Raw genomic sequence first — 24003 nt, forward strand, 5'->3', positions numbered from 1 at the left:
TTCATTTTTATCTACATATTTATTCAACAAAAGAATGTCTAAGTCTACATTTACACATAAATTCATCCACATAAAAAAAAAAAAAACATGCTAAATAATGGCACAGTGAGTGAGGGAAAAAACAGTAAAAACAGTAAAAACAGTAGTCAGGGGCTTTTAGTCCCTGGTAAACCTTCATGTTTCTGCTTTGATAGGTTGAGTCCTGCTCCCATGGTAAAGCAGCTGGTTCTGGGAGCGCCTGGTGTTGCTGATGAAGTCCGGCTTCAGCCAGTGGGACGTCTGCGAGTCTCTTCAGACCCGTCTCTCTGCGCTAATCTGAGGCCGATCCCTCTCTCCGGCGCCGAGCCTGTCCTCCCGGGTCACCCAGAGAAGGTATCTGCTGGCGTGCTCCAGGTTCCACTGGTGTTTTTCCAGGACCTTCATACAGTCTTCGGCGGAGCAGAGGCTGAGCGAGTAAAGCTGCTTGACCTGAGGAGACAGAAACAAAAGTTAAACGTTCAGTTTCATGTTTTCATTTGGATTTTACGAGTGGGGTCGTTGAACGTCTGCATTAGCATTCAGGGGGTCATATTGACAGTTGCCCAGGGCGTCATTAGAAGGGCATTAGGGTGTCTGTTGCTCCCTAAGCATGGTTTCATTCTTTTGTATTCTGAACAAAAGCAAATAAAAAAAAAATTCTACTTTAATTTTTAAAGTTGTTTTGTGGTTTTAAGAGGCTCTAGTTTGCAGTCCTATCCAGGTTTATAAATATAACGAAACACAGAGGCCGATGTCTTCAAAGTGAGAAAGACGAGAACACGCCATTCAAGTGAGGTTTGATGATTTTCATGAACCAGAAATGGCTACGAGAAAATATCTACACAAATAAGCTTTGCCATATCAAGACAAAGCAGTGAATACAGTGTGAAAAACAACAGCTCAGACGTAAAAGACATGCATTGTGACGTTTATCCCGTCACAATGCACATTCAGGAGGTAGACAAATATATCGACGTGTTACACAAAGGTGGGTAGAGCTGCTAAAAAAATGCACTCAGGTAAAAGGAGCGCTGGTTCAAAGTAGAAATGCAAAGAATAGAGCTGCAAAACGTCAGAAGTTCAGTTTAAAAATGTTATCAAACTCCTAGCAACAATTAGCAGTGATAAACATGTCAGCTGGTTGTTAGGGAGTAACTAGCTTAACAAATATAAATGTGATGCTAAATGTGAATCTCAAATAGCATTTAGCTAATAAATGGTCATTTATTAGTGAAATAAATTAGCATTTATTTAGCTAATAAATAAATTTAGCTAACAAATTGATTAGCAAAATGATACATTAAGCTAATAATTGTATTATTTATAAATTTATTACATAAATTTAAGAAAGCAGCTCATGGATCTGTGATGCAGTCGGATCAAAGGCCAGCCTCGTTAAGGTAAATAATGTTCTAAACTTTTAAATACCAGGATGTTTTTTAATAAAAAATAAAAAATCTGGTGGCCTCTGCTAGAAAGCCTCTTGACACAGGATTTATTTCCCCCTGACAAAACTTACTCAAATTAAAGGCTGGAATTTGACACATTTTTTTAGTTAGAGATTAGGCTGATAATAATATAAAGAAACAATATCTGTTTTTATGTTAAGGGCTATTATACATGTTTGCCGGCATATTTGTACTCGACTGCATTCTTTGTGTGTGTGTGTCATTGTCTAGTCCCACCTTGAGTTGTTGCTCAGCCCGGACTGGATTCCAGTTGTTACACTGAAGAGCACTTTGCACCTCTTCAGTCGTCACGCCGTGCACCGCCTCCATCACCTGAGCAGAGCCACAAACAGCTTTAACATCCAAGCACCGAGGTTTAACTCAGAAGAAAAAAAAACATTGTGACCAATCAGAAAGTTCTCTCTTACCTGTGCAACAAGACTCTCCTTTGTGTTTTGCGGATAAAGTGATTTCTCTCTGTCCCTCGCTCTCTGGCCGTCATCCAGCTGCGGCGTTGAACGCGCCATCTGGGACATTTTAACCAGGTTGGAGTTTAGCATGCCCTGCTGGGGAGGAAACTGAACCGGGGGTTGTGTCTGCTGCGACGGCGGGGACAGGACCATTTGTGAAGCCCAGGATGGGGGCACCGGCGGCTGAGCCGCGGGCTTCCTCTGGTTCCTCTGGTTCAGGCGTGTCAGATTGGGCAGCGGTGGCCGGGGAGGGACAGGAAGGTTGGCCTCACTCAAGCGCCGCGGATCCCTCTGCACCATCACGCTCTGGGTGACCATGGCGGGGGCCACGAACCGGCCTTGTTGATCCACTCTGAAAGGCCCTGTGGTCTGAGGCTGGGGGCGACCGCCACCTAGAACCGACTCCAGGCTCTGAGACATACCTGAGAGCAAAGAGACATGAATACTTAACAAACAGATTTTAGCTAGATAGTTTAATTCAGTGGTTCCCAAAGTGTGGAGCGCGCCCCCTATCTGGGGCGCAGTGCCATTGCAGGGAAGCAGTAAAAAAAAACAGTTATACAAAAGTGTTTCACTGTAAAGATGTTTTGTAGTTTGTTTTGTTGCTACCTGAAGTGTGAAATAAACTTCAGTGGAGTCTGAAAACAAAATATGTGTATAGATTTATGTCTGGTTGAACGATGTGTGTGCCCAGTTGATTTTCTTTTCTTTTTTGGGGGGGATTTTATTGTAATCCAGAGGGGGCCCCAGAAAATCTTTGGGAACCACTGGTTTAATGCAAGTAAAGAATGGCAGATTTTTCACAGAAGAAGCATTAAATATGGTAAATAGTCTGAATTTGAAAAGTGATTTTCCACTAAAAGCACTTTCCACTGGGCTCACATTTACATTTTAAATGAAAATGTAGCTCAGCTGCTATTGCAGAAATACAGAACTTCTAGCATAAAGTATGACGGCAAAAACAGTTACTGAATTAAACCAACAGGGGGCAGAGTGGCATGATGAATACTTTTCAAGTATACTGTTTCCTTTAAAACCAGCGGATATGGAAAATATCATGTTTTAAATAAACCCGTTTTTAAAAAATGAATAAATTAAAGGTTTAGGGATACTTTATTTTTCTATTTTCTTCCTATTTGGTGGAACAGTTTTCAGTAAACCACACTTTCGTGATCTAAAGAGTTGTTTCTTTTTTTTTCCTGTAATGCAGCAGCTCAGTGTATTTTTAGCTCTTACCTGCCATTTTCTGCAAGTTGCTTGCCTCCCGCCCCCTGCCAGGTCCCATCCTCCAGCTGCTTTTGCTGCAGGCATGAAAACAATAAACATGTTAAACTGAAAGTCAATAGCATCCTCCATTTTTATTGACCTTCCTGATAGAGAAATTTTAAAAAACCTAAAAAAAAACCCCTCATAGTTGCCTGAAATTTGCATATATAGAAAATCCAACCAGTGAGGGGAAAATAAATAGTAGGCTGGAAGAAAAACTGATTTTTATACTTCACCAATTATTAGCATTTCTGTTGTTAATATGCTTTATCACCCGATGAAACCCAAATATAAATCGCAGAAACCACCAGGTTTCTATTAAAAAATCTACAGGAATTCATGGCAACATTGTTCCCAGACTCACAGATAGAAGATATTTTTACTTAAGTAGAAGTAAAAAAGTAGTCATCCAAAAAAATTTTATTTGGCCAAAAGGTTAGCTAAGTATTAGCCAATATCTGAAGTCCTAAAATGGTGTAATCAGACAGAAAAATAATAAAATTATGTGAAAATTAGGATATTTTAAAAACTAAAATGATTTAAAAAAATACAAATAAGTAACTAAATAACACATTGAGACAGATGACATTTTCTGAGCGACAAACTTTTCAGTTTGGTGAAGTAATCAATAAACATCACAAATAAAGTTTTGAACTATTGCAGACTCTTTAAAGAATCAATAAAAAGAATCAATAAAATCATTTTGAAATGATTCACAAGAAATGCACCTGTCAAAGTTTCTAAATAATGATATACTTCAAAAGTAAGATTTAAATTACAAAATGCTCCCACATGGTTTCACTATTTGTGTCATTATTTGGTGAACATGAGATTTTGTTCTTTCAAATTTTCCCTTTTTCAGCAGTGTAAACCACAGAAGTAAAAGCAGAACTTATTTGAAGACTTTTTAAACATATTTACCCAGTGTGCCAATTAATATGAGCTGCATGTTGACTGACAACAGGTCAAAGATCAGTGCACAGCTGAACTCAATAAAAGACAATAAACTCCCTGTCTGATGACACAAGGACAGAAAAACATTGAAACGTGCTTAAAAATCAACAATTTTTCAGCTTTTTGCTGGTTTTGTTTGAGAAATTAAGATTTTTTTTTTTGCAAGCAGAAGCCGCAAAAACATTGAGAACACAAAACTTTGGCCCCAGCCGATCCATTTCCTTAAGCACAAAGAAATTCATGTGACGGAAGTCCTCGCTTGTTTGTAAGAAGTCAAGTGATTCCTGTACGAGTCAAATGACGTTTTAGATACGACTTGGTCAAACTACTGAGTCACTTTACAGCTGGGGAAGTTTCCTTTTGTCTGTCAGCCATGCTGATCGCAGGAGATGATTGGCTCATGTTTCTAGATACTGTCATTTCCACTGTGCTAGAATATGAGGGCGGTTACGAGGAAACAAACTGATGCGATTTCTCTCTCTAACTAGCGATTATAAGGAAGGACTTCATAGGAACAAAAACTGAACTAAATATATCCAGTGTGAGATGGAGGAGAATTACTGACTCTTCCGGCCCCTCCGGTGAGCCCCAGCTGCGGTCAGGATGGACGTCTCCGTGCCCGAGGTGGTGCAGGCTGCCCTTCACTGGGTTGGAGATGATGGAGCCGCCAGAAGAAGGTGGACTGGGCCCCGCAGTAACGGCGGGCTTCGTCAGGCTGGCGGGAAACATGCCGATGGCGAGCGTCCTCTGATTCTGGCCACGCCATTCGCTCATTTCCAGCCTGCAAACACAGAGACACGGAGGAAATCTGCTTAAAAGGCAAAAAGGTGAACGTCGGTGATCAGCAGAGGAAAATAATGCGAGGGAACTTGCAGTGTCTGTTTTATATTTTCAGGTTTTAATTGGGTCTCAGATCTTTTACTAAAAGTGACAGAATGGATCTTCATCTTAAATGTCTCAATCAGACAGGAGTGTAATTCAAACTTTATGTCTATTTACAAATTTTCCATAAATACTTTTAAATATATATATATATATATATATATATATATATATATATATATATATATATATATATATATATATATATATCTTTATTCCAACTGATTCAATGTAATTCAGCAAGTGGAAAGTCTTGAATTTATGAAAAAGCCGATTTAGACCTTTCAAAAAACTAACGAAATTCGAAATAGTCGAGTAGGTCTGGATAAGAACGGCAAAAAGGAATGTGGGCTTTAATAAACCGCTGTCTAAAAATCTAAATTCAAGGAAAATGAAAGGCTTTCATACTGGTTTTTGTTCAGACTTTGACCTGAATTGCAGTTTTTATAGTAACTTACACTATTTAAGCTAAATTGAACGCATGAATTACATGGTCAGATTGGTCTTGTAGATACTTCAAATGAGTTTATTAAACATTGCAAAAGAAGAAGAAAAAAAGATGACAGAAAACAAAAGACCAATAAAAACAGAGAAAGTGCAAACTACAGATTCATCACGGCATATAAAAGCTCTGCGGCAGAGACGCAGTGGAGCTGCTCGACTTGTTCAACAAACAAAGCCGAATGCATCCGAGGAGTCTGAGATTACCGCTGGAATGCACTGCAGAGAGAAAGCTAAATCAAATCCTACGTCTTAAACAACAAAGGCTGATTGTGTCGAGGTTCTTTTGTTTTCCCTCTAATCCCACTCTCCCCTCTTTCTCACTCACCCATAGTCTATGACCGTCACAGTGTCGTTTGGAGCGAGAGAAAGTTTTCTGGGCTCTGAAAATTCTCTTGTTACTTGGAACTGTGCCGGCTTAGCCTGGAAGCGAAGATGGAAAAAACCCATTAGACGTGACGTTCGAGTGCAACCAAAGCAGCATTTCAAGATGCTGACTGGGTTTTATCTGGTGGAAAAAGATGAGATTTCATCACTGAGACCGACCTCTGCCAGCATTGCAATGAGATCGGCAAAGTTGGGCCTGTCGACGGGGTTGAGGGCCCAACACTTCCTCATGACGGCGTACAACTCCTGAGGACAATCTGGCGGCTTCTCCAGTCGCTCCTCTTCCTTCTCCACACGCAACAATATCTGGACCAAAGAGAGTCAGTCTGCTGTGATACCACAACACTGAGTCAGAGATGCGACAAACGGCGCAGAAAGGGCGGAGGCGCATTCCAAACGTTAGCTGGCTCCATAAAAACATCAAAACAACACTTGGACGGTGCTGCAAGCCCGTACCTGTCTTCCCGAGAGACCGAACCAAGGCTCGTCACAGTAGGTGAACATTTCCCACATGGTGACACCAAACATCCAGACGTCAGAGGCATGGGAGAAGGAGCCGATTCGGAGACTTTCAGGGGCACACCTAGAGAAAGGGTTGCTGTTGTCATTACACACACAGTGACTGATTTTAAACGTCTGTTTCTGCTGAGCTAGCAGATTGTGGCTTTTACAGCTGGAGAAAATCACAATTGACTGGATTTCCACTTAGCAATTTACGTCCAAAGTGAGCACATTAAAAACTATAGTACGTATATGTACTGTTTGGATTCGCATTAGCCCTTGCCGTAACCATGGCTACGCTTCCTGTACAGGACGTGCACCCAGTGGCTCTCCAGGTTTGTTGGAGTCGTTGAGTCTGAAGTCTCCTGTAGATTTTCTGTGTTCTCCAGGTCAGTTTTTATGAATGATTTTTATTTTTAATATAAAAGACATGTTGGCGTAGATACCCAGCCCTGCTGCAGAATGAAATCAGCCCCTCCAGAGTCAGCTAACTCGCCGGTGACTGTGAAAACGTCACACTAAGTAGCTTGGAGTTTGTTCCACTCCTCTCTTTCAACTCATTTATAGAGTTGTCTTTATAATTAGGACTGGCCAATAAATCAATAACGATATGTATCAAAATGAACACATGATCACTGACAACAGATAATCCGTCTGATAACGTCTCTGAGCTCCAATCCAGAACCGCACAGCATTCTGGGAGATGCAGGCAGAGGAAAAGCCTTCAAGGCCAGCCAAGCAAGGTTGGTGGCATCCACTAACTCACTCCTTGTTTAGTTACCTAGCAACAACTTGCTCACTCTTTGGTTACTTAGCAACGACCTGTTGCGTAACATGCGCGACAGAAGTTTAAGGCTTCACCGTTGCGCCTCTTAACTGCTTAAAAATAAAAAGAACTGAAAGGAGGAAATGAGTGGAGCAGCACGAGAAGAAAAAGGGAATAAAACAGGAAATGTCATGTCAATAGGTCAATAGATTGGCTGTATTTCAGATGCTTAAAACAAACTAATGAATAATTATCAATATTGACTGATAAGAATATTGTCCAGTCCTATTTGTAATATTCTGAAGGTTGCTTATATACTTTATAAACAGATGATTTTTCTTCCACTCAACTGTCCTTTATGAAAGCTTTATGAAAGCTTAGTCAAAGTGTCCAGTCGACTAACCACGCAAACGGGATCCTCTTGTGTGCTCCCATGATGTAATGGTCCGTCTCCCGACTCAAGCCCCGCATCAGACCGAAGTCTCCGATCTTCACCACCTCCTTGGAGGACAGCAGCACATTTCTGGCAGCCAAGTCCCTGTGGATGAATCTCCGGCTCTCCAGGTAGTCCATACCTGCCGCAATCTGGGTGGCGAAGAGCCAGAGGCGCAGCAGTGGGAACTCGAACTGCCGCGCCCGCAGGGTGTCGTATAATGAGCCCAGAATGGCCAGCTCTGTTACCTACGTGGGGAAAAAAAAAAAAAAAAACAGGTGTGCATCGCCGCGCTGGAAAACAGGTGGGGATTTCCTGAAATCTGAGATATCAGCTCACCATCTTGAGGGGCTGTGTGAGGACCACGCCGTAGAGTCGGATGATGTTGGGGTGGTCCAGGGACTGCATGGTGGTGACTTCCTGCAGGAAGTCTACGAGTGTGTCGGCCTGCGTGGACCTGCTGCTCCGCAGTGATTTGACAGCCACAGGGAACTGAGCATTCATAAAAACACACACAGGTCACACACAACATCACGCTACCCACTAATATTCACAACGGCGACAATCAGATTTCCTGTGTGGTCTCCTACCACTTTGCCTGTCTGTGTCTGCCACTCTCCCCTCTTCACCACCCCAAAGGACCCCGAGCCCAACTTCTCCCCCAGAATCAGCTCACTGTCCTGGATCAGACGAGGCGCAGTCCTCTCCTGCGGCTGAACTGGGCCGGACTGTTCCCCTCCGTCTCGACTGTTGAACATCTGTGTGAATCAACGCGCTCGTCAGAAACTCCAGTTCAAACATGAGCATCGCTTTGAAATAATAATAATAAAAAAGTTCAGCAAACGGTTTGCTAACGGACCCTTCGTGAGCGCGAAGCTGTCTTGTAGCGTTTCAGGGCTTCCCATAATCGTCTTTGTGCTGCAGAGCAAAAAAAAAAAAAAGATAAAGCTGTCAGTGTTGCTAGGTGAGTGATTGCAGTTCGTTTCATCTTTGACTCTTTTAAATTCCTGAGCTCGGTATTTTTGAAACGGGGACAACGGGTTCTGGGGATCACAGTGGGAGCAGACCGACATAAAGACACATCTCCCCTACTGATCAGCAAAGGGGCAAAGGTCAGCAGCGTTATCCATAAAAGAAGAGCTATCTGTAAGCTCTCAGCTTCTTTCAGCTGTGTTCATAGTGTTGAGGTTGTCATCAGCACAGCCACACTGCCTGTTTGTTGTTAGCAATCTGGATTAATGTCAACAAGAGAAATTATAAAAAAAAAAAAAAAGAATTTATATAAGCAAAAAAAGAAACCATTTTAAATATGCAAGTTGAAAAATATTACATTAAGTATGCAGGGTTTCCTTCAGTGTATTTTAAGCCTGGCGGGCCACCAGGCTTTACTTGTTTTCCCACCAGGCTTAGCATTGCTTATTTGTTCATTTTTTCTTAATTATTGCCTCTTTTCAAGACTTTATAGCTTGTGTTTAGGCATTGATCTTCTAGTCTTCCATTAATTCATAACTATCAAGTGATATTTTCAAATTTCCTGTCAACTTGAAACATTTTTTTAACACAAAAACACAGCGGCTGGCTGGATGAATGACTGCTCAGCGTCCAGAGCACCAGGGGGAAACCCTGGGTGTGTAACGATTATTTATGAGGAAAAAAAACCTCATAAATATTGATATACACACAAACAAGTAGGTGAATAACTCTTCATCGATTATGTTTTATGACATTTAACTAAAATTTAAAACAAGATACATAACATGATCCATGTATATCTATTTCAAAAAGATCAGAGGTGATTGTTAACACTGTTGCAACGATAATTTAACGTCATGATAATTAGCAGGGAGGTTCTGATCTTATTTCAGGTATCAAATCAGGGCTTTTGACATAAATCTGTATATTTGGTTTTTTTTTGTTGCTGTGCTCCCTCTTAGCCCTGGGCTACTGCTAATTTAACTGATATAAAAAAATTAACACGATGCATAATATTTTTCATGCAACATGCTTTGCACTAAACAAGGGAGTAGCATGTTGCAGCATTAAATATAAATATACAACCTATTGAAGTTTTAAAGTGTTTTATGGACGATATGAACTCAGCTACATCCGAAAATACATCATTTGCCACAAACAATGCCAAAGTAGCCATTAGGGCATCATTTAAATAAGTACTGTACAGGTCAAACACTTCATGAGACAAACAAATAGGAGGGTATTCAAAATGCACTTTAGTACAATGAGTATTTCAAACTCTCGTTTCTACAGGTTCTCGAGCAAAAGAGGGCATTTTTTAGTCGTACTTAAAGACCACAAGTTCTCACCCAGCGTGAAAACTGAAAGCCCCACCTGGCTTGCTGATTCCGATGCGCTCCAGGTCGGACTCCTTGACGTAGTTGAAGTGCTCCATGCGGGTAATGTTGAGGTTGTCTCGGACGCGGACGTAGAACTTCTCCAGCTGGACTTCAGCCAGCAGCTGGTGCAGCCACTGAGTGTCCTGGTCCATCAGCATGACCTGGCCCAGACAAGCCTGTAGGCAGGAAGACAGAGGCGTGTTAAAAACTCTCAGATATTCACAGTTCGTGGTCACGCCACTGAATCATCTGCATTAGAAACCGCGTTCTGTGTCAGCGGTTCTCCTCGAAAATCGACCCTGTTTGGTTAAACTCGAAACGAAGCCAGGTTTTGCTTCGTAATGTTGCCGTGGAAACCTAACAATGAGCTCTTGAGATGGGGGAGTATTTCTCAGCTTCAGTTTGAGTACAAAGTCCGAAGGGTTTGTCTGGAAGCATAGGAGTGTAACAGTGCACCCTGATAAATCTGAACATTGATTAAACATTAATTCGTTGAATTAATTCAAATGTTGTTATTCCTGTTCATTCTGATTATTCTGCCTAACAGCTAAAGAAAATGTGAAATTCTGTTGTAAAGTTTTAATATTACATGAAAACTAAAGCAAATTTTTCTAAATGTTGGCTTGATGAAAAGTCTGTCCATGTACCGTCCACTGCGTGTACGATCAGTACTTGGTAAAGGCTCCCTGTGCATGAATTACTGCATCAATGCGGCGCAGAATGGAGGCTGTTGTCATTGTTGGTTCTGGTGTCTCTCATCTTCCTCTTGACGGTACCTCAGAGATTCTTTATGGGGTTCAGGTTTGTTTTGTGGGCCGTCAGTCATTAAACCAGATGCTGATACTTTTGGCAGTGATGGTCTTGATAGCCAACAGAGCATCACAAATCCCCGCTGACTGTGGAAACTGCACAAAGAACCTCAAACAACTATTTACTTTAATCCAAAAACGATGATTTTAAGCCTCTTAATAACAACCAAGCACCTTTTCCCCCCTTTGCCAAAGACGCTGCTGACGTTTCCTCTGGTCTGAGAGCTGAGAAAACCATGTAGCTCATCTTGTGAATATTTCTGTCTGTGGTGTCTTTCAAAGCACCGACTGCCACAACCTGACAACATTATGTGCTTTGATACAGAGCTTTGTGGACAGCCAGCTTCTTTAGCAACAACTTTCTGTGTTCTGCACTCTTTGTGTCAGACTGACTGTCTGGAGAACACTGAAGCCAGCAGCCGTCTCCATCATTGCGCAGGCTATTATGTAACATTCCTTTATTGCTAATTTCTGAATTTATTGCGATGAACAAAAATGTAGGTATTTGTCGTAGGCAGTGATGTCAGTAACGCGTTAATTTGTAACGCGTTACTGATGTCGGACCACTTTTTTCCGTAACGAGTAATCTAACGCGTTGCTATTTCAAATCCAGTAGTCAGACTACAGTTACTTTTCAAAATCACTTTCCGTTACTGCGTTACTATCTTCTTTTGTTATTGAATCGTATTTCCTCTACAAGACTTGTCGAGTGCCCGACGTCTCTAATGTAAACAATGGAGGGAGATCCACATTTTGTTGGTGGAAAAACTGAAACTATTTTGAGTTTCTGTCGCCAAGTCCGATTATTATAAGCGGCTTTGGGCTTCTTTTTTAAAAAAAGTCGTTTGCAAATTTAATGAGTGGCGGGTTGCGCCTTTTTGGGCTCGTTTTTGAACGTGAAGTTGCTCATTTGGGCTTTGGAATAAGCAGAGACTCATAATAAATCCCAGAATTTGTCCGTCATTAAGGTAGTCTTACTCAGTCTCTCCCTGTCCATCATTTCCCGGATGATCCGTCCCGCTGTGTCTTTGTTAATGTCAAGTTAATATATTACCTCTGAATGACGTCAAGCTTCGCGTTGCGCTCCAGAAAACTGCAAACATCGAGACTAATATGAACAGCGCAATAAACGTGAAAACAGCCACGAATAAACGTGTCCGTATAGTTTCCAATAATTATAATGGCAAGTTAACGCCACTATAATTATTAATATTAAGATAAGTGTCACAAATCTGTGCAGCCATCTCAGTGGTGGAGCTGCAGGAAGAGCTCTGTGAGCTTTGACACCAAATGCAGGGCAGTAACACAGAACCTGGGGGGGGGGGGGGGGGGGTTAAAATCCTTCTTAGAGTTTTTCAGACAACAGAGGATCACACAAATTATTCACGTTTTTTAATTCTTTTGTACAATCTCCTCTTCAGTTCAACCTCATCAGTGGAGACACATTGTTGATGTTACCATTATAAAATAGCTTACAATTAGGTATTGGCAAAGCTCAATGTGATTTTCACAGGAGGTTAGCAGCTGCTGAAAGTAACTAAAAAGTTACTTTTAATGTAACTTAGTTACTTTCCAAATCAAGTAGTCAGTAATCTAACTAAGTTACTTTTTCAAAGTAACTATGCCATCACTGGTCGTAGGTAACATTAATGCAGGCTTGAAGCATGCATGTGTGTAATTAAGTTATACGAGTTTCCCTTCTTGAATTCGGTGATAGAAGTAAATCACCTTTTCCAAATAAATTAAAGTAAAAACAGATAAAAGATGTTTATGCTGAACACGACAACATTCTCTTTCTTTTCGTAATATTTAAGTTCAGAGCCTTTGCTCCATATTCTCAGCTCCTGCAGCCTGGTGGAAAACCAGGAGGTGGAAATGTCAGCCTGTCTGTGGCTCAGAGCCACCAGTTTGACAGGATCCTGCAGAGATTGCATCTATTTAACACTCTGAAGTAACACAGCGTGTTGAAAGGGCACAAAGAGGGCAGCGCGACTTGATATCGTCCCATGATGTAGGTGGTCTACGCTTCATTTCCAGTTTCATCTTGGCCACTGTTACAGTAAATATTGATAAGCAGGAGGTTGGAGTGACGTTGTGTAAGCCTCCCACTTTTGAAGTGACTGAATGCCTTCTTATCTGCAGGTTTCAGTCAGCGAGCTTCAGCTTTAACTCTCACTGGAACAAAAAAAAAAAAAAAGAATCTCTGCAGCAGGCAGGCTGAATGTCAAGGCTGCTCAAAATAAGCAATTCAAGTGCAGAAACCCACAAGCTGAGACTTGTGCTCAATTTTACCGGGACGCTCCCAAACTTAATTAGTCTGCAAACACTGAAGAAGGGAAATCATTTCTAGCATTTAAATTCCTATTAAAAAAATCTTTTTTTTTTTCTTTTTTTTTTTAAAAAAGCACCCTGCTGAACGGAGAGGTTTGTGATCATCACTCTTTTTGTGTACAGAGGGTTGAATGTTTAACCTGTTCAGCTACTGAACACCCTCATGGTATGTGTGACCATGAGCTCAGTTATTTACTTCCTGACTCAAATGTAGCTTTAAAAAAAAAAATCTACCTAAAGAACCTGTTAATAACACAGGTTTAACTATGTGATCTTGACCAATCAAGTGAGGTGAATCCAACTAAATCATTTGTTAATTTCACTGATTCACGTGAAGATTAACCCATATAGAGAGGCTTGACTCATGCATGACATTATTTCATTCCATAATTTAGGCCATTGTTAGACAGCTAGCAATCTAATTCTCAAACCTAAAACAGTAAAGAAGACACATAAATAAAAGAAAAATACAAATAAAGAAGGATAAATATATATAAGAATGCACACTTTTGTCATTGGTCAACTTTAAAGTGATAAAGAACAGCTAATCTGCTACTCCAATGCACTTTACGAATTATTCATTTAAAGTTATATCCATTCCAATATCGCCATTGTTTATGCTAAAATACGAATGTTACGTTATTTATTTATTTATTTTTAGGTTTCCTTACCGTTGAAAATAAGTAGTAATAATGAAAAATGTTCAGTCTCCTCAACTCGGCGGCTCTGTCTTCAACCACACACCAACAGAAACAGGTGAATCATGTCGGAATCGAAACCTCCAACAGGCTCCTCTGAAGACTCGACCCGGAAAAATAAAAATAAAAATCCCGATCCAAATCCTGGTCGAGCACCAAATGTCTTTACGGCATGTCACCATGCGAAAGCTCCACCATAGGCTGCTTCTACCGAGGAAGTATATCAATACAGTCCGTGGGTTTTATGGGTCTTCTTCCGAGCTGTAAGAGGCACAGACTGTACTTGTGATCTACCTGCGGGTTTCCAGGGACTTGCTCCGCCCCTCCTCGGTTTCTCACCTGGCCACGCCCCTTCCCGAGTTTTCTCACCTGAGCTATAGGAGGAAAACCTCCAGAAGCTGCAGGTTGAATCATCATAACACCGTGTCAGCTGGACCGGCTCGCCAAATGTAAACAAACGATTTTAAACGAAACTGTTTTAGTGAATGCAGCCCGTTCAACTTTTATTGTGCTGAATACTTTTATTTAATTACTATTGCATGAAATTAAATAAAATTAATTTTAGTTAATTTTAAACATATTGTAAATGTGTTTACAATATATGGCATGCTAAATATTGTAAACATATTTAGCTGCTATGTTTACAATAGCAGCTGAATATTGCTGTTATTAGTTTATTTTTAATTTACCTCAGGGATTTATCCTATTAGAAGGTTAACGTTTTGTCAAAGTTTGTGTTTCAATATGTTTGCACCTTATAAGGATGATTTAGTGTACTATTACAAGTTTAATATCTAGCTATAAGAAAACAACATTTTATCTGTTAGCAAATAAAACAGCACCATCTAACATTAGCTAGCTGACCAGAAAACAATATTTTTACAAATTTTTAATTAGGTGGAACAAAGTAATTTTAGATTATATAACTCATTCAATACTAAGCTGCTTTCCCAACAAATTCCCTAAAATTTCATGTCAATTGACCTATTTGTCTTACTATTAATATAATAATAATAATAATACTTATTATTATTATGATTAGTACTTTTTCTCTTTTTACTTTTCTCTGTTCAAAATAAATAAATAAAATAAGCAGCTAGATCACTTTAGCTAGTTACTATTTTCTCACCATCAGTGAGATTTAATGATCTCACTGACTTTAAGATCGTTAAGTCAGTGATCTTTAATTTACTGAACAAGTTTTTCTACTTTAGATTCTCTAGAAACTAGTTTATGACATAACAAATAGTCCCGGCAAACAAAAACCTTTCTTAGCCATCGTAGGTTGATCTAATTTTGTCTTTTCTTTCTCTTCACACACAATAATGTTGTCCCAGGGACTTTTGGATTGCTGCTAACAATTAAAAAAAATTTACTAGCAAATGTTTGTTCCTTTTAGTCAATTTACAACGTGTCGCCTTAGGTAATTTCCTTTTACAGTTTAAAGGAATATTCCCATACAACAACAAAACTTTTCTTCATGTGAAAATAATAGTGAAACCAGAGAAACATTCACAAAAGCCTGACTCTGAACACAACTCCACTTCACAGTGTTCAGACTGTCATCTTCAGCACATTAAAGAAAATGAGATAAGGTTATAAAAAGATGATTGTGATCAAAAATCTCTTTCAAATGAGTTTCTTGGCCATAAGAATTTGAGCTTTTCTTATTTGCATCAGGTTTACAGACTATTATTGTAATGTGTTGGTATTTTTAAACACATCATCAGACTTGTTTTATCTGTGGCTTGACTTACCTTATTATTATTACATTTAAATCTGACTCATTTTGGACATTTACTATTGCAATAGCTGCTTGTTCTTTGTTTAATTAGACTGAGACAAAGAGAAAAATTGTCAACAGCATCGAGTCAAAGAGTCGAATGCAAATAGTTTTCAGCCTATCCGTCTTTCTGCCATACCTGCTGTCTGTTGCCAAACAAGTTTAGCAGGATTTTTTTTATGCACAGGCAGCAGCAACTTCCTGGTAAAGTGTCTCTCCAACACAACTCCCTGCTCTTCGACTGAATTTTCTAAAACACACAAACAACTTCAGTGGAGCTGCAGTCCAAACAAGAGTGGCCTCAATGATCTGTTTTCCCTTCTGTCATGCATTTTAGAAACGACCAAATGAGCTGCAGAGTCAATACGACAAATGAACATGGCCGTGTGAAATTATAAAATAAAACCTATTTGAAAAAAACGGCTAACAAAACATGTAAGCTTCAGAATTTGACATATGTTCAGAATAAAAACACCTGTGGTGCCTTTGAAAGTGCGTGCAGCTAAGAGGAGAGCGTGTAATCGTGTTTGAACTCTTTCGTCTCGCAGAGTCAGATCACAGTGATTGAAACTCCGAGTTTCACGAGTGACACATGCGATAAGGAGAAACCAGCTCAGGAAATATTTCTCGAAGGTTAGAGATGTTCCAAAGGAAGAAACATGAAACCTCCCTGACTTTACCTAAAGCACACAGCCAAGAAAAAGAAAGAGAAGAACAAAATCTGCCTCCAGGATGGGCTGTGGTCCCACTGGGAGTACGACATTATCATGATCTGTAATCGGTAGTGAAAAGACCAAAACAGTAATAAGATAGTCCATGAAGATACAAAGAAAGTGTTAATCAAGTTTTAAAGAGAAATGTATGCCTCTCAAGAAATAAAATGTATAATAGAAAAGGTTTAAGTCAGATCCACACAGATGTTTTAAACCAGGACAAGTAGATTCATGCACTCAGTACTCACTTAAAAGTTTTAAGTACAGTTCAGTTTGCTTATAGGGGGAAAAATTAATTTGTAAATATGAAACAGTTCATAAAGGACATAAGGAAAACATAATTTAAAATCAATTTTAAACCCCCCCCCAAAAAAACAGAGTTCATTAGATGAAGCATTATGACCAGAATTATGACATGACATTGTTTAAAATAATTGCTACCCTACTCAAACTGTGCTTAGCCATACTTTATTATTTCTATTTTCATCAGCCACACTTATATCTGATTGCTCTCAGATATGTGTTATCAGCATATCGCTTACGTAGAACCTGACTGCCAACAGGAAGCAGGCCATAAGACGTCTCAAAGTAAAACTTCAGGCTTGAATGTAAAGTAATTCAAGAAGGAATGAGAAACATACTCTCTGACACCTATCAGCCTGCGAAGGGTTGCAAAACCATTTTGAGGTCTCTGTGCCTCCAGTGAACCCCAGTGTGAGCCATAATCCACAAAAATAAAAACATGAATCAGTGATTAACCTTCCCTAGAGTGGACGGCCAACGGAGGCCCAGAGGAGAAACAAAACACTTTTAGGAGTACTTTTACCGCACGGTACTTATTTTTACGTTTACCTGACTAATTTCTTTCTTTCCTTGTGTAGAAAAGGAAATATAATTTGGAAATATATGTATAAAATACATTATATAAATATGGGCATTATAAATCAAATTTATTATTCTTATTATAATTAGCTGTCTGCCATGTACATTCTCACAGAGATAAATGGCGCCCTCTAGTGGTTTTAGGAGACAATGCGTTTTGTGGCGTCATCATAAAGCGACACTCAACCTGATCTCGGAACAGAAAGACAGAAATATTGCTTTTTTTTTTTTTAAAACAAACAGGAGGGATTAATTAAATACAACAGAGCTTCTTTTGGTAAGATTATAATCCAAAATCGTTTTTTAAATTAATTATCTGAAACAGGGCAGCTGACGACTCTCGCTGCTTCATTCATGTTAAGAGTAACATGCGAGTCGCAGTGGACTGTATCAGAAAATGCCCAAACTTTCAGATGCTGAGTTTCCATCCGGGTGTAAAAGTCTTCCTGAAGGCTTCTGGTCAGCGGTGGAGGTGTGGGTGAAGAAGCCTCATGTTGTCAATAAGCGTCTTTGTGGAGCTACGCAGACGGAGAGCAGAGATGTGGACTCAGGCGACCTGAGGAAGCTGCTGGATAGTAATGAAGAAGAGCTGCTACAGGATGTGTTTCAGTTCCTCTGTGGTGGAGTCTCACCTGCACACACCCACCAGAAGGACAAGCCCTGGTCCTCCACGGTCAGGACCTTCATTCCCAAAGTCAACTGTTACGGTGCAAAGCAGCAGAAAGAAGTTGTGTTAAAAGGTAAGAGCTCATTTAGAGCTGGAGTTGTAGTTTCCTGTCACCTGTGGTGTTCTGATCTGATCTATTTCCTCCAGACTCTGACAGACAACATGTCACCTTTCTTCCTTTTGAGGAGGACTCGGCAGCAGGGAGGGCGTCCTTAAAGAGGTGCAACATTTATCAGCTCAGGCTCTGCAGTAAAGGCTGTGAGCAATGGTGAGTTCAAATCTGAATAATCTGAAAAAAACAGGTTTTAGGAACCATAACCATTTATCATATACACAGTTTTTTAAGGACCACTCTCTTTAAAGGTGTATTTTAAGTTTTGCCATGGCAGAGAACTCGATTCAGGGTTTCATCAAATGTTATAAGTCATCCAGATTCTTAAACAGTGGGAATGCAATAAGGTATAGGGGCGCTGCTCGAAAAATTATTACTAGTCTAGATTGTGCTGAGGCGTAATTGTTCTTGTTCATTTGAAGGGTGCTGTCTGATGACAACAGGTGACATTCAAATGAACTCAAATGTATCTGTTAGCTACCAGGATTTTCCAAAGCCATGACAACATAATTTGGGCTTTCCCTCATTATTTAATTAGACAGCAATCATTCTGTATATAAACTTCTGATTTTCAAGATTAGGGATGCACAATATTATCGGCATCGGCTGATGTTTGCTGTAAAACTTAAAATCGGACATCGGCCATTCCATCAAAATTACTCACCGATATAAAAGGCGTTTTAATATGACAAACCAGTGACAATGACGCCTGCAGCACAGCACAGCGTCAAATTTGCATTGTGTGAGTGTTATTGTCTCTAGGCCAAATGTCATGAATAAATTTGACATTAAACATAATGCGTGCTGAAAGTGTTGCATCATTTTCAACTTGCTTCCTTTTTAGCATTTGCATTTGGTAGCAGGCTAAATTGACAAAGATAATGAAATATTTTAATTCTACATTGGAGAAAGCCATTTAGTTTCAGTAAGTAGGTATAGGGAAAAATATCAGTATTGGTATCAGTTATCGGCCAAATAAGTTTTAGTATATTGGCAAGTCGGACATAGACCAAAAATCCAATATCGTGCATTCCTATTGAAAATAAATCTCTCACATATTCTTCTGCTTCTTATCTCTTAATGTGGCATTTAGAAAATAGAAATAATGTTGGTGATTCTAACAGACCTAAAGCAAGAAAAGTTTGTTCCGATTTAACTCCAGACAGTGAGACAAAAGGTGTCTTTTTTTTTTTTTTCTTCTTGTAAATAAGCATCTCATTTCGGCTGTATCTGCTCGTTTACCTGCAGGGCGCTGGAGCTGCATGTGTTGACGTCGGACGGCTGGTTCTCCGATGGCGTGGCGTATCCCAAGCTGCCCTGGCTGTCCTCGGATCTGCTGCCTAAACTGGTGCGCTGGGCCGCCGAGTGCAAGAGCAGCGAGTTCAAGAGCACGCTGTCTCTGCTGCCGGTGGAGAAGTACAGCCTCACGTACCAGCAGCTGAAGGAGAAGTACAAGAGCATGGTCAAGGTGGGGAGAGGCCGAGGCTCCGGTGCCGCCTGAGCTTTTCATCCATGGAGGGTTCTCATCTGCTTTCTGCTTCTAGGTTTGGCCTGAGCATCCATGGAGGGTTCTCATCTGCTTTCTGCTTCTAGGTTTGGCCTGAGGTCACAGACCCGGAGAAGTTTGTGTATGAAGATGTGGCCATTGCTACTTATCTCCTGGTGGGTTCAGAGCTGCTATTTGTTGCTGCTTTAAAGCCAAAACAGTCGAGATTGTGCTGGTTAAATGAGGATGTTTTAGTCTTTGATCAAATAAGAAAGATTAGTAGAGGCAGAGCTTTGTTCTATATCCAAAGCTGAGCCCATCGGTTCATGATTGCTTAAATTCTCCTGATATCGAGCCAATGGAACTCTGACTGCAGGTGCTGTGGGCTGAGGAGCGAGCGGTGAAAAGTCTGACTGACCCACAGTCCTTTGTGGACCTTGGCTGTGGAAACGGACTCCTGGTCCACATACTGACCAACGAAGGGGTAAGTTAGGAGGTGTTTCTTTTAAATCGGCGACTAAAATAACACAGAAACGTCTAACTTAGTAGATCTCTTTGGACGTTTTGATTTAATACCGTCTCCTGACGCCACACAAACATTGACAGCTGTATTTGAAGTGTCTTGTAACAGCGAGAGTGTGACTACAAAGTGACACCTTATGTTGCAGCACCCGGGCAGGGGCATCGACGTCCGCAGGAGGAGGATCTGGGACATGTACGGGCCTCAGACTGAGCTGGAGGTGAGAAAGAGGAGCCTGAAGAACGCAGGATTCATGTCAGCGCGTTCAGGTTTTTCACTTTGTGGCATCGTCTCATGAAAAAAGCGAGATATCAACCCAGAACAAAATAAAATAATAATAAAAAAAAAAATATATATATATATATATATATATATATATATATATATATATATATATATATATATATATATGTATATCCTCTTCACTTTCAGTATTTGTTGTTCAAATGTTTTCCTAAAGTTTTTAAGTGCCGTTTTTGTGACTGCACAGATTTTCTTGAAGCAACTCCAAGAAAATACTCATTTCAGAATCCGTCATGTTGCTGATTTCAAATTCATATAAACATGAAAACATTTTCAGAAAGACCTGCCACAAAAAGAAAGGAAAAAAAACCCCCACTCTTCCATTCCCCCACTTACATTATTTAAATGATTGATTAGGCGGTGTGCTCTTGGAAATGTTGATGGGGAAATAGCCTGAACTGTCCAATCCATCCGAGAGAAAATTGGCAGAATCCACATGAAACCAGATTTAATGAGCTTAATTAAGAGGGTGGGGATGGTTTCCACTAAGTTATTCTGAATGAAATCACACCAATTTGCAACTTCCCCGCCTGGTTTTGCTATTTTAGGAAAAGGCAATTACTCCCAGCGAGAGCTTCTTATTCCCGGGTACGGACTGGCTGATTGGGAACCATTCGGACGAGCTCACGCCGTGGATCCCTGTCATCGCGGCCAGGCGAGTCATCAGCAAACACAATCACGCTCCGAAGTGCCAGCTGATCTCTTCCTGTCGGAATAACATAGTGGACAGACGGTGATGTGTGAGGGTGTTGATATGAGTGTCTTGTGTCGAAGCGACCACTTGGTGGCTCTGCTGAGCCTCGTTTTAAGTCGCCTCTAAACTTTCACCTTCTGAACAAGATGAGGACTTTCCATTTCTCTAAAAATTGCTATAGATGTTTCATGAAAACTTTTCCGCACCGCTGTTTTTTTCTCTCTCAAACTGCAGGTCGTCTTACTCCTGCCGTTTCTTTGTCCTCCCCTGCTGCTTCTTTGACTTCTATGGGAAATACCAGAGGCGCCAGTGTAGGAAGTCTCAGTACAAAGAGTACATCGACTTCATCGCAGAGGTCAGCCAAGTCTGTGGCTTCAGCACCGAGGAAGACTGCCTGAGAATACCTTCCACCAAACGTGTAGGTGTGCCGACACTAGAAGCAGCCTCGTAGTTTCGTGATTGTCCTCGGGTTCAGGAAGCTGGTGATTCAAACGTCAGCAAGGGTGCAAAGCTTGAGGTGCAGTCCTGGCGAGAAGCATTTACAGAGTTGCAGTTAATTTTCCAAAATGAAAAATGTAACGAAATTCGGCCGCTGACCGCCTTAATAAATCATTGTTCACCTGTGCCAAAATTACTGTGGAATCTATCAATTCCTACAGTTCAGAACTTTTAAGCTGTGAATCAAAGAGTTCCTGTTTCCCAGGGTGTAAATAGGACATTCAATGGACGCCCATTTCTTTTCAAAATGGGAAACACGAGAGAGCATGCTGATCTTCATAAGTCTACAATAAAATCACTGTTTGTCTAAGCTGCTCCACATCCGCACATTTAGGAGGGTAAACACAAATCTCCAAGAACCACCGCTTAGAAACCTTCACAACATACGGACAAGTCGTTGTAATACAGAACGTCTTGTTTGGATGCAGTTTTTTTTTCTTCAAAGTTTTATTGGCTCTTATTTGATCGTTAATTGTCAGGAAAGTGGGTAATGAGAGAAGGGGGAAGACATGCGGCAAAGGTCGCCAGGCCGGGAATCGAACCTGCGACGGCCGCGTCGAGGACCAAGGCCTCCATATGTGGGTTGTGCTTAACCCCTGCGCCACCACAGCACATCCGTTTGTAAGCAGTTTTGATTGGCTGTCATGTCTCCCATGCTATGCATTAAACTGCCTTCCAGTCAAACATTTCGTCACGTCTAAGGACTCTGACTGTCTCTCATACCAACTCGGTTTGAGTGGTGAGAACATTGTGATGACGGGAAAGAAAGAGGGTAATAAAAAAAAATGTGAGTTAACATTAAAGCAGTGCCACGATCTTCTAATTTCCTGCCAGCTGCTGTGAGAGAACTGCACCAGGAATTGGTTTGTTCAGGTCACAGAGTCTCTGCTGTTCCTGTTTGACTTTTTACAAACAAAATATAAGGAAGTAAAGAAAAGATTAAAAACGTTCACACGGAGCTGTTTCCTCTGTGATCTTGAAGAATGAAAAGGTTTCTCCCTTTTCCATTTTATAAATGACCAAAGGACTAATAACACATCACAAATGCTGTCGTTTTTGGAAATTTATAACAATTTGCTTTATAATATTGATTTGGCAAAATTCAATGGGCACATAAGTGCTTTTTGACTTGATGATTGAATCATTCAGATATTATTAGAGACATTTTACTACCGGTTGGATTTCTAGACGACTTCAAATTCAAGTTAAATTGCGTTGGCTTTCCTGAAACTGAGTCATAAGTGCCAAGTAAAACACGGAAATCAAACAAATTTTTAGGCATATGTACAAATAAAACGTACAAATAACGCTTTAAAAGCGCAGGATTTGGTTTACGATGCTCTAATCTTTGTTTGTGAAAGCGTTACACATCTTTAGAGATGTTGAGATACCAAAAAAAGCACTAAAATGATTTTATTTTACCAGCTTCACGGTATCCAGAAGCAAATTTCAGCATATTGTTCAGCCTCATTCAAGGATCACATTTATTAGAAATAACACACATCTGCCGAGGATTTGCTAGTATAGCTGAATCAAAACGTTCGCAAAGACAGATGAGGCTTATTTCTAAATGTTGAATGTAACAGTTTAATACGCCTTCAAATACATTTATCCAAGTTTCTATTTGTCTAATGTAACAGAAGGACCTTTCAGTTTTCATCCAGAGAAATCCGACCATGGCGTTTGAGCTGCATGGCTGTGATGGGAGTGCTTGGTAGGGCAGCAGTGAGAAATGCAAATGTATTTATTTATACATGCAGTAATGACACATGAAGCGTCAGGGTGCTTCACAGGAGGTCCGTCATCAGCCGGAACCGCTCCACGGTCTAAAAGCTTTATCCAAAAGGAGGCATTAAAAGCCTGAAAGTTTACATCCATGCTAATTTTCGCTGTTATAAAGTTCTAATGTTGAAGTTTGAACCTGTATTGTGAGCCTTTTATATTTTTGTTGTTTTCTTTTGTCAGATAGCCTAAAAGTTTTATTTCCCCCCCTCATAAATACCTCCCAAAAGTTGTTTTAACACTATTTAAAACATTTGTTTTATTTATAATTTTTTTTTTTAGCAATGACTCCGTGTCCTTCTGCGCCTGTAATCGGTGTTGACGTCCAGCTCCTCTCCTGCAGGTGTGTCTGGTGGGAAAGTCGAGGACTTACAAGCAGTCAGATGAGGCCGAAATCGACCAAAGAAGGGCGAGTTATATCCAGAGCCGCCAGGCCTCCACAGGAGCAGCAGTTCAAAGGTCAGACGTCAGGAAAAGCAGGGATTGTTGCCATGGCAGCGGTGAGTGCGATGACACCTCGGGGAGCGCGTGGGGAGACGGCTTCCAGCCCAGAGACGGCGCTGAAGCGGTTCGAAACTGCTCGGCTCTACCGCGGGACGTTGTGGACGGAGTCGTCCAGAAAGTGGCCGAGGCTCTACTGGGAATGTCGGAGGCAACGTCCAGCGGTGACTGGAACCAAGGAGGTAAACAAAAACAACAGTAACAACCACTGGATGATGTAACCCTAAATAGCAACACTGCAACTGGA

The 24003-nt window shown here is 40.6% G+C and overlaps 2 protein-coding genes across 3 annotated transcripts in view; one reads left to right on the forward strand and one right to left on the reverse strand.

Moving 5' to 3' along the window:
* Positions 1-17963, reverse strand: tnk1 (tyrosine kinase, non-receptor, 1). 2 transcript variants are annotated; one of them, XM_044097065.1, is made up of 14 exons: positions 17826-17963; positions 9973-10153; positions 8486-8544; positions 8217-8384; positions 7966-8118; positions 7597-7874; positions 6383-6509; positions 6086-6232; positions 5868-5962; positions 4722-4937; positions 3173-3237; positions 1895-2358; positions 1704-1799; positions 1-468 (listed from the first exon to the last, which is right to left on the reverse strand). In XM_044097065.1, exons 2-14 carry the CDS (start codon positions 10133-10135, stop codon positions 292-294), a joined length of 2208 nt encoding a protein of 735 aa, XP_043953000.1. In that variant the 5' UTR covers positions 10136-10153; positions 17826-17963; the 3' UTR covers positions 1-291. The 2 variants fall into 2 exon arrangements, with proteins under 2 accessions (XP_043953000.1, XP_043952999.1); XM_044097064.1 differs by lacking the exon at positions 17826-17963 and adding an exon at positions 13789-14103.
* The window catches only part of trmt44 (tRNA methyltransferase 44 homolog), a 13459-nt gene continuing 6786 nt past the window's right edge, over positions 17331-24003 (forward strand). Inside the window, exons 1-9 of the mRNA XM_044097067.1 lie at positions 17331-17933; positions 18008-18128; positions 19221-19440; positions 19566-19634; positions 19835-19942; positions 20127-20198; positions 20830-20936; positions 21210-21393; positions 23599-23938. Coding sequence (XP_043953002.1) covers positions 17591-17933; positions 18008-18128; positions 19221-19440; positions 19566-19634; positions 19835-19942; positions 20127-20198; positions 20830-20936; positions 21210-21393; positions 23599-23938 — 1564 coding nt within the window. The 5' untranslated portion in view covers positions 17331-17590. The remainder of the gene's footprint in view (positions 17934-18007; positions 18129-19220; positions 19441-19565; positions 19635-19834; positions 19943-20126; positions 20199-20829; positions 20937-21209; positions 21394-23598; positions 23939-24003) is intronic.

The sequence above is a fragment of the Gambusia affinis genome, linkage group LG18 (assembly GCF_019740435.1).
Source record: "Gambusia affinis linkage group LG18, SWU_Gaff_1.0, whole genome shotgun sequence".
Lineage (NCBI taxonomy): Eukaryota > Metazoa > Chordata > Actinopteri > Cyprinodontiformes > Poeciliidae > Gambusia > Gambusia affinis.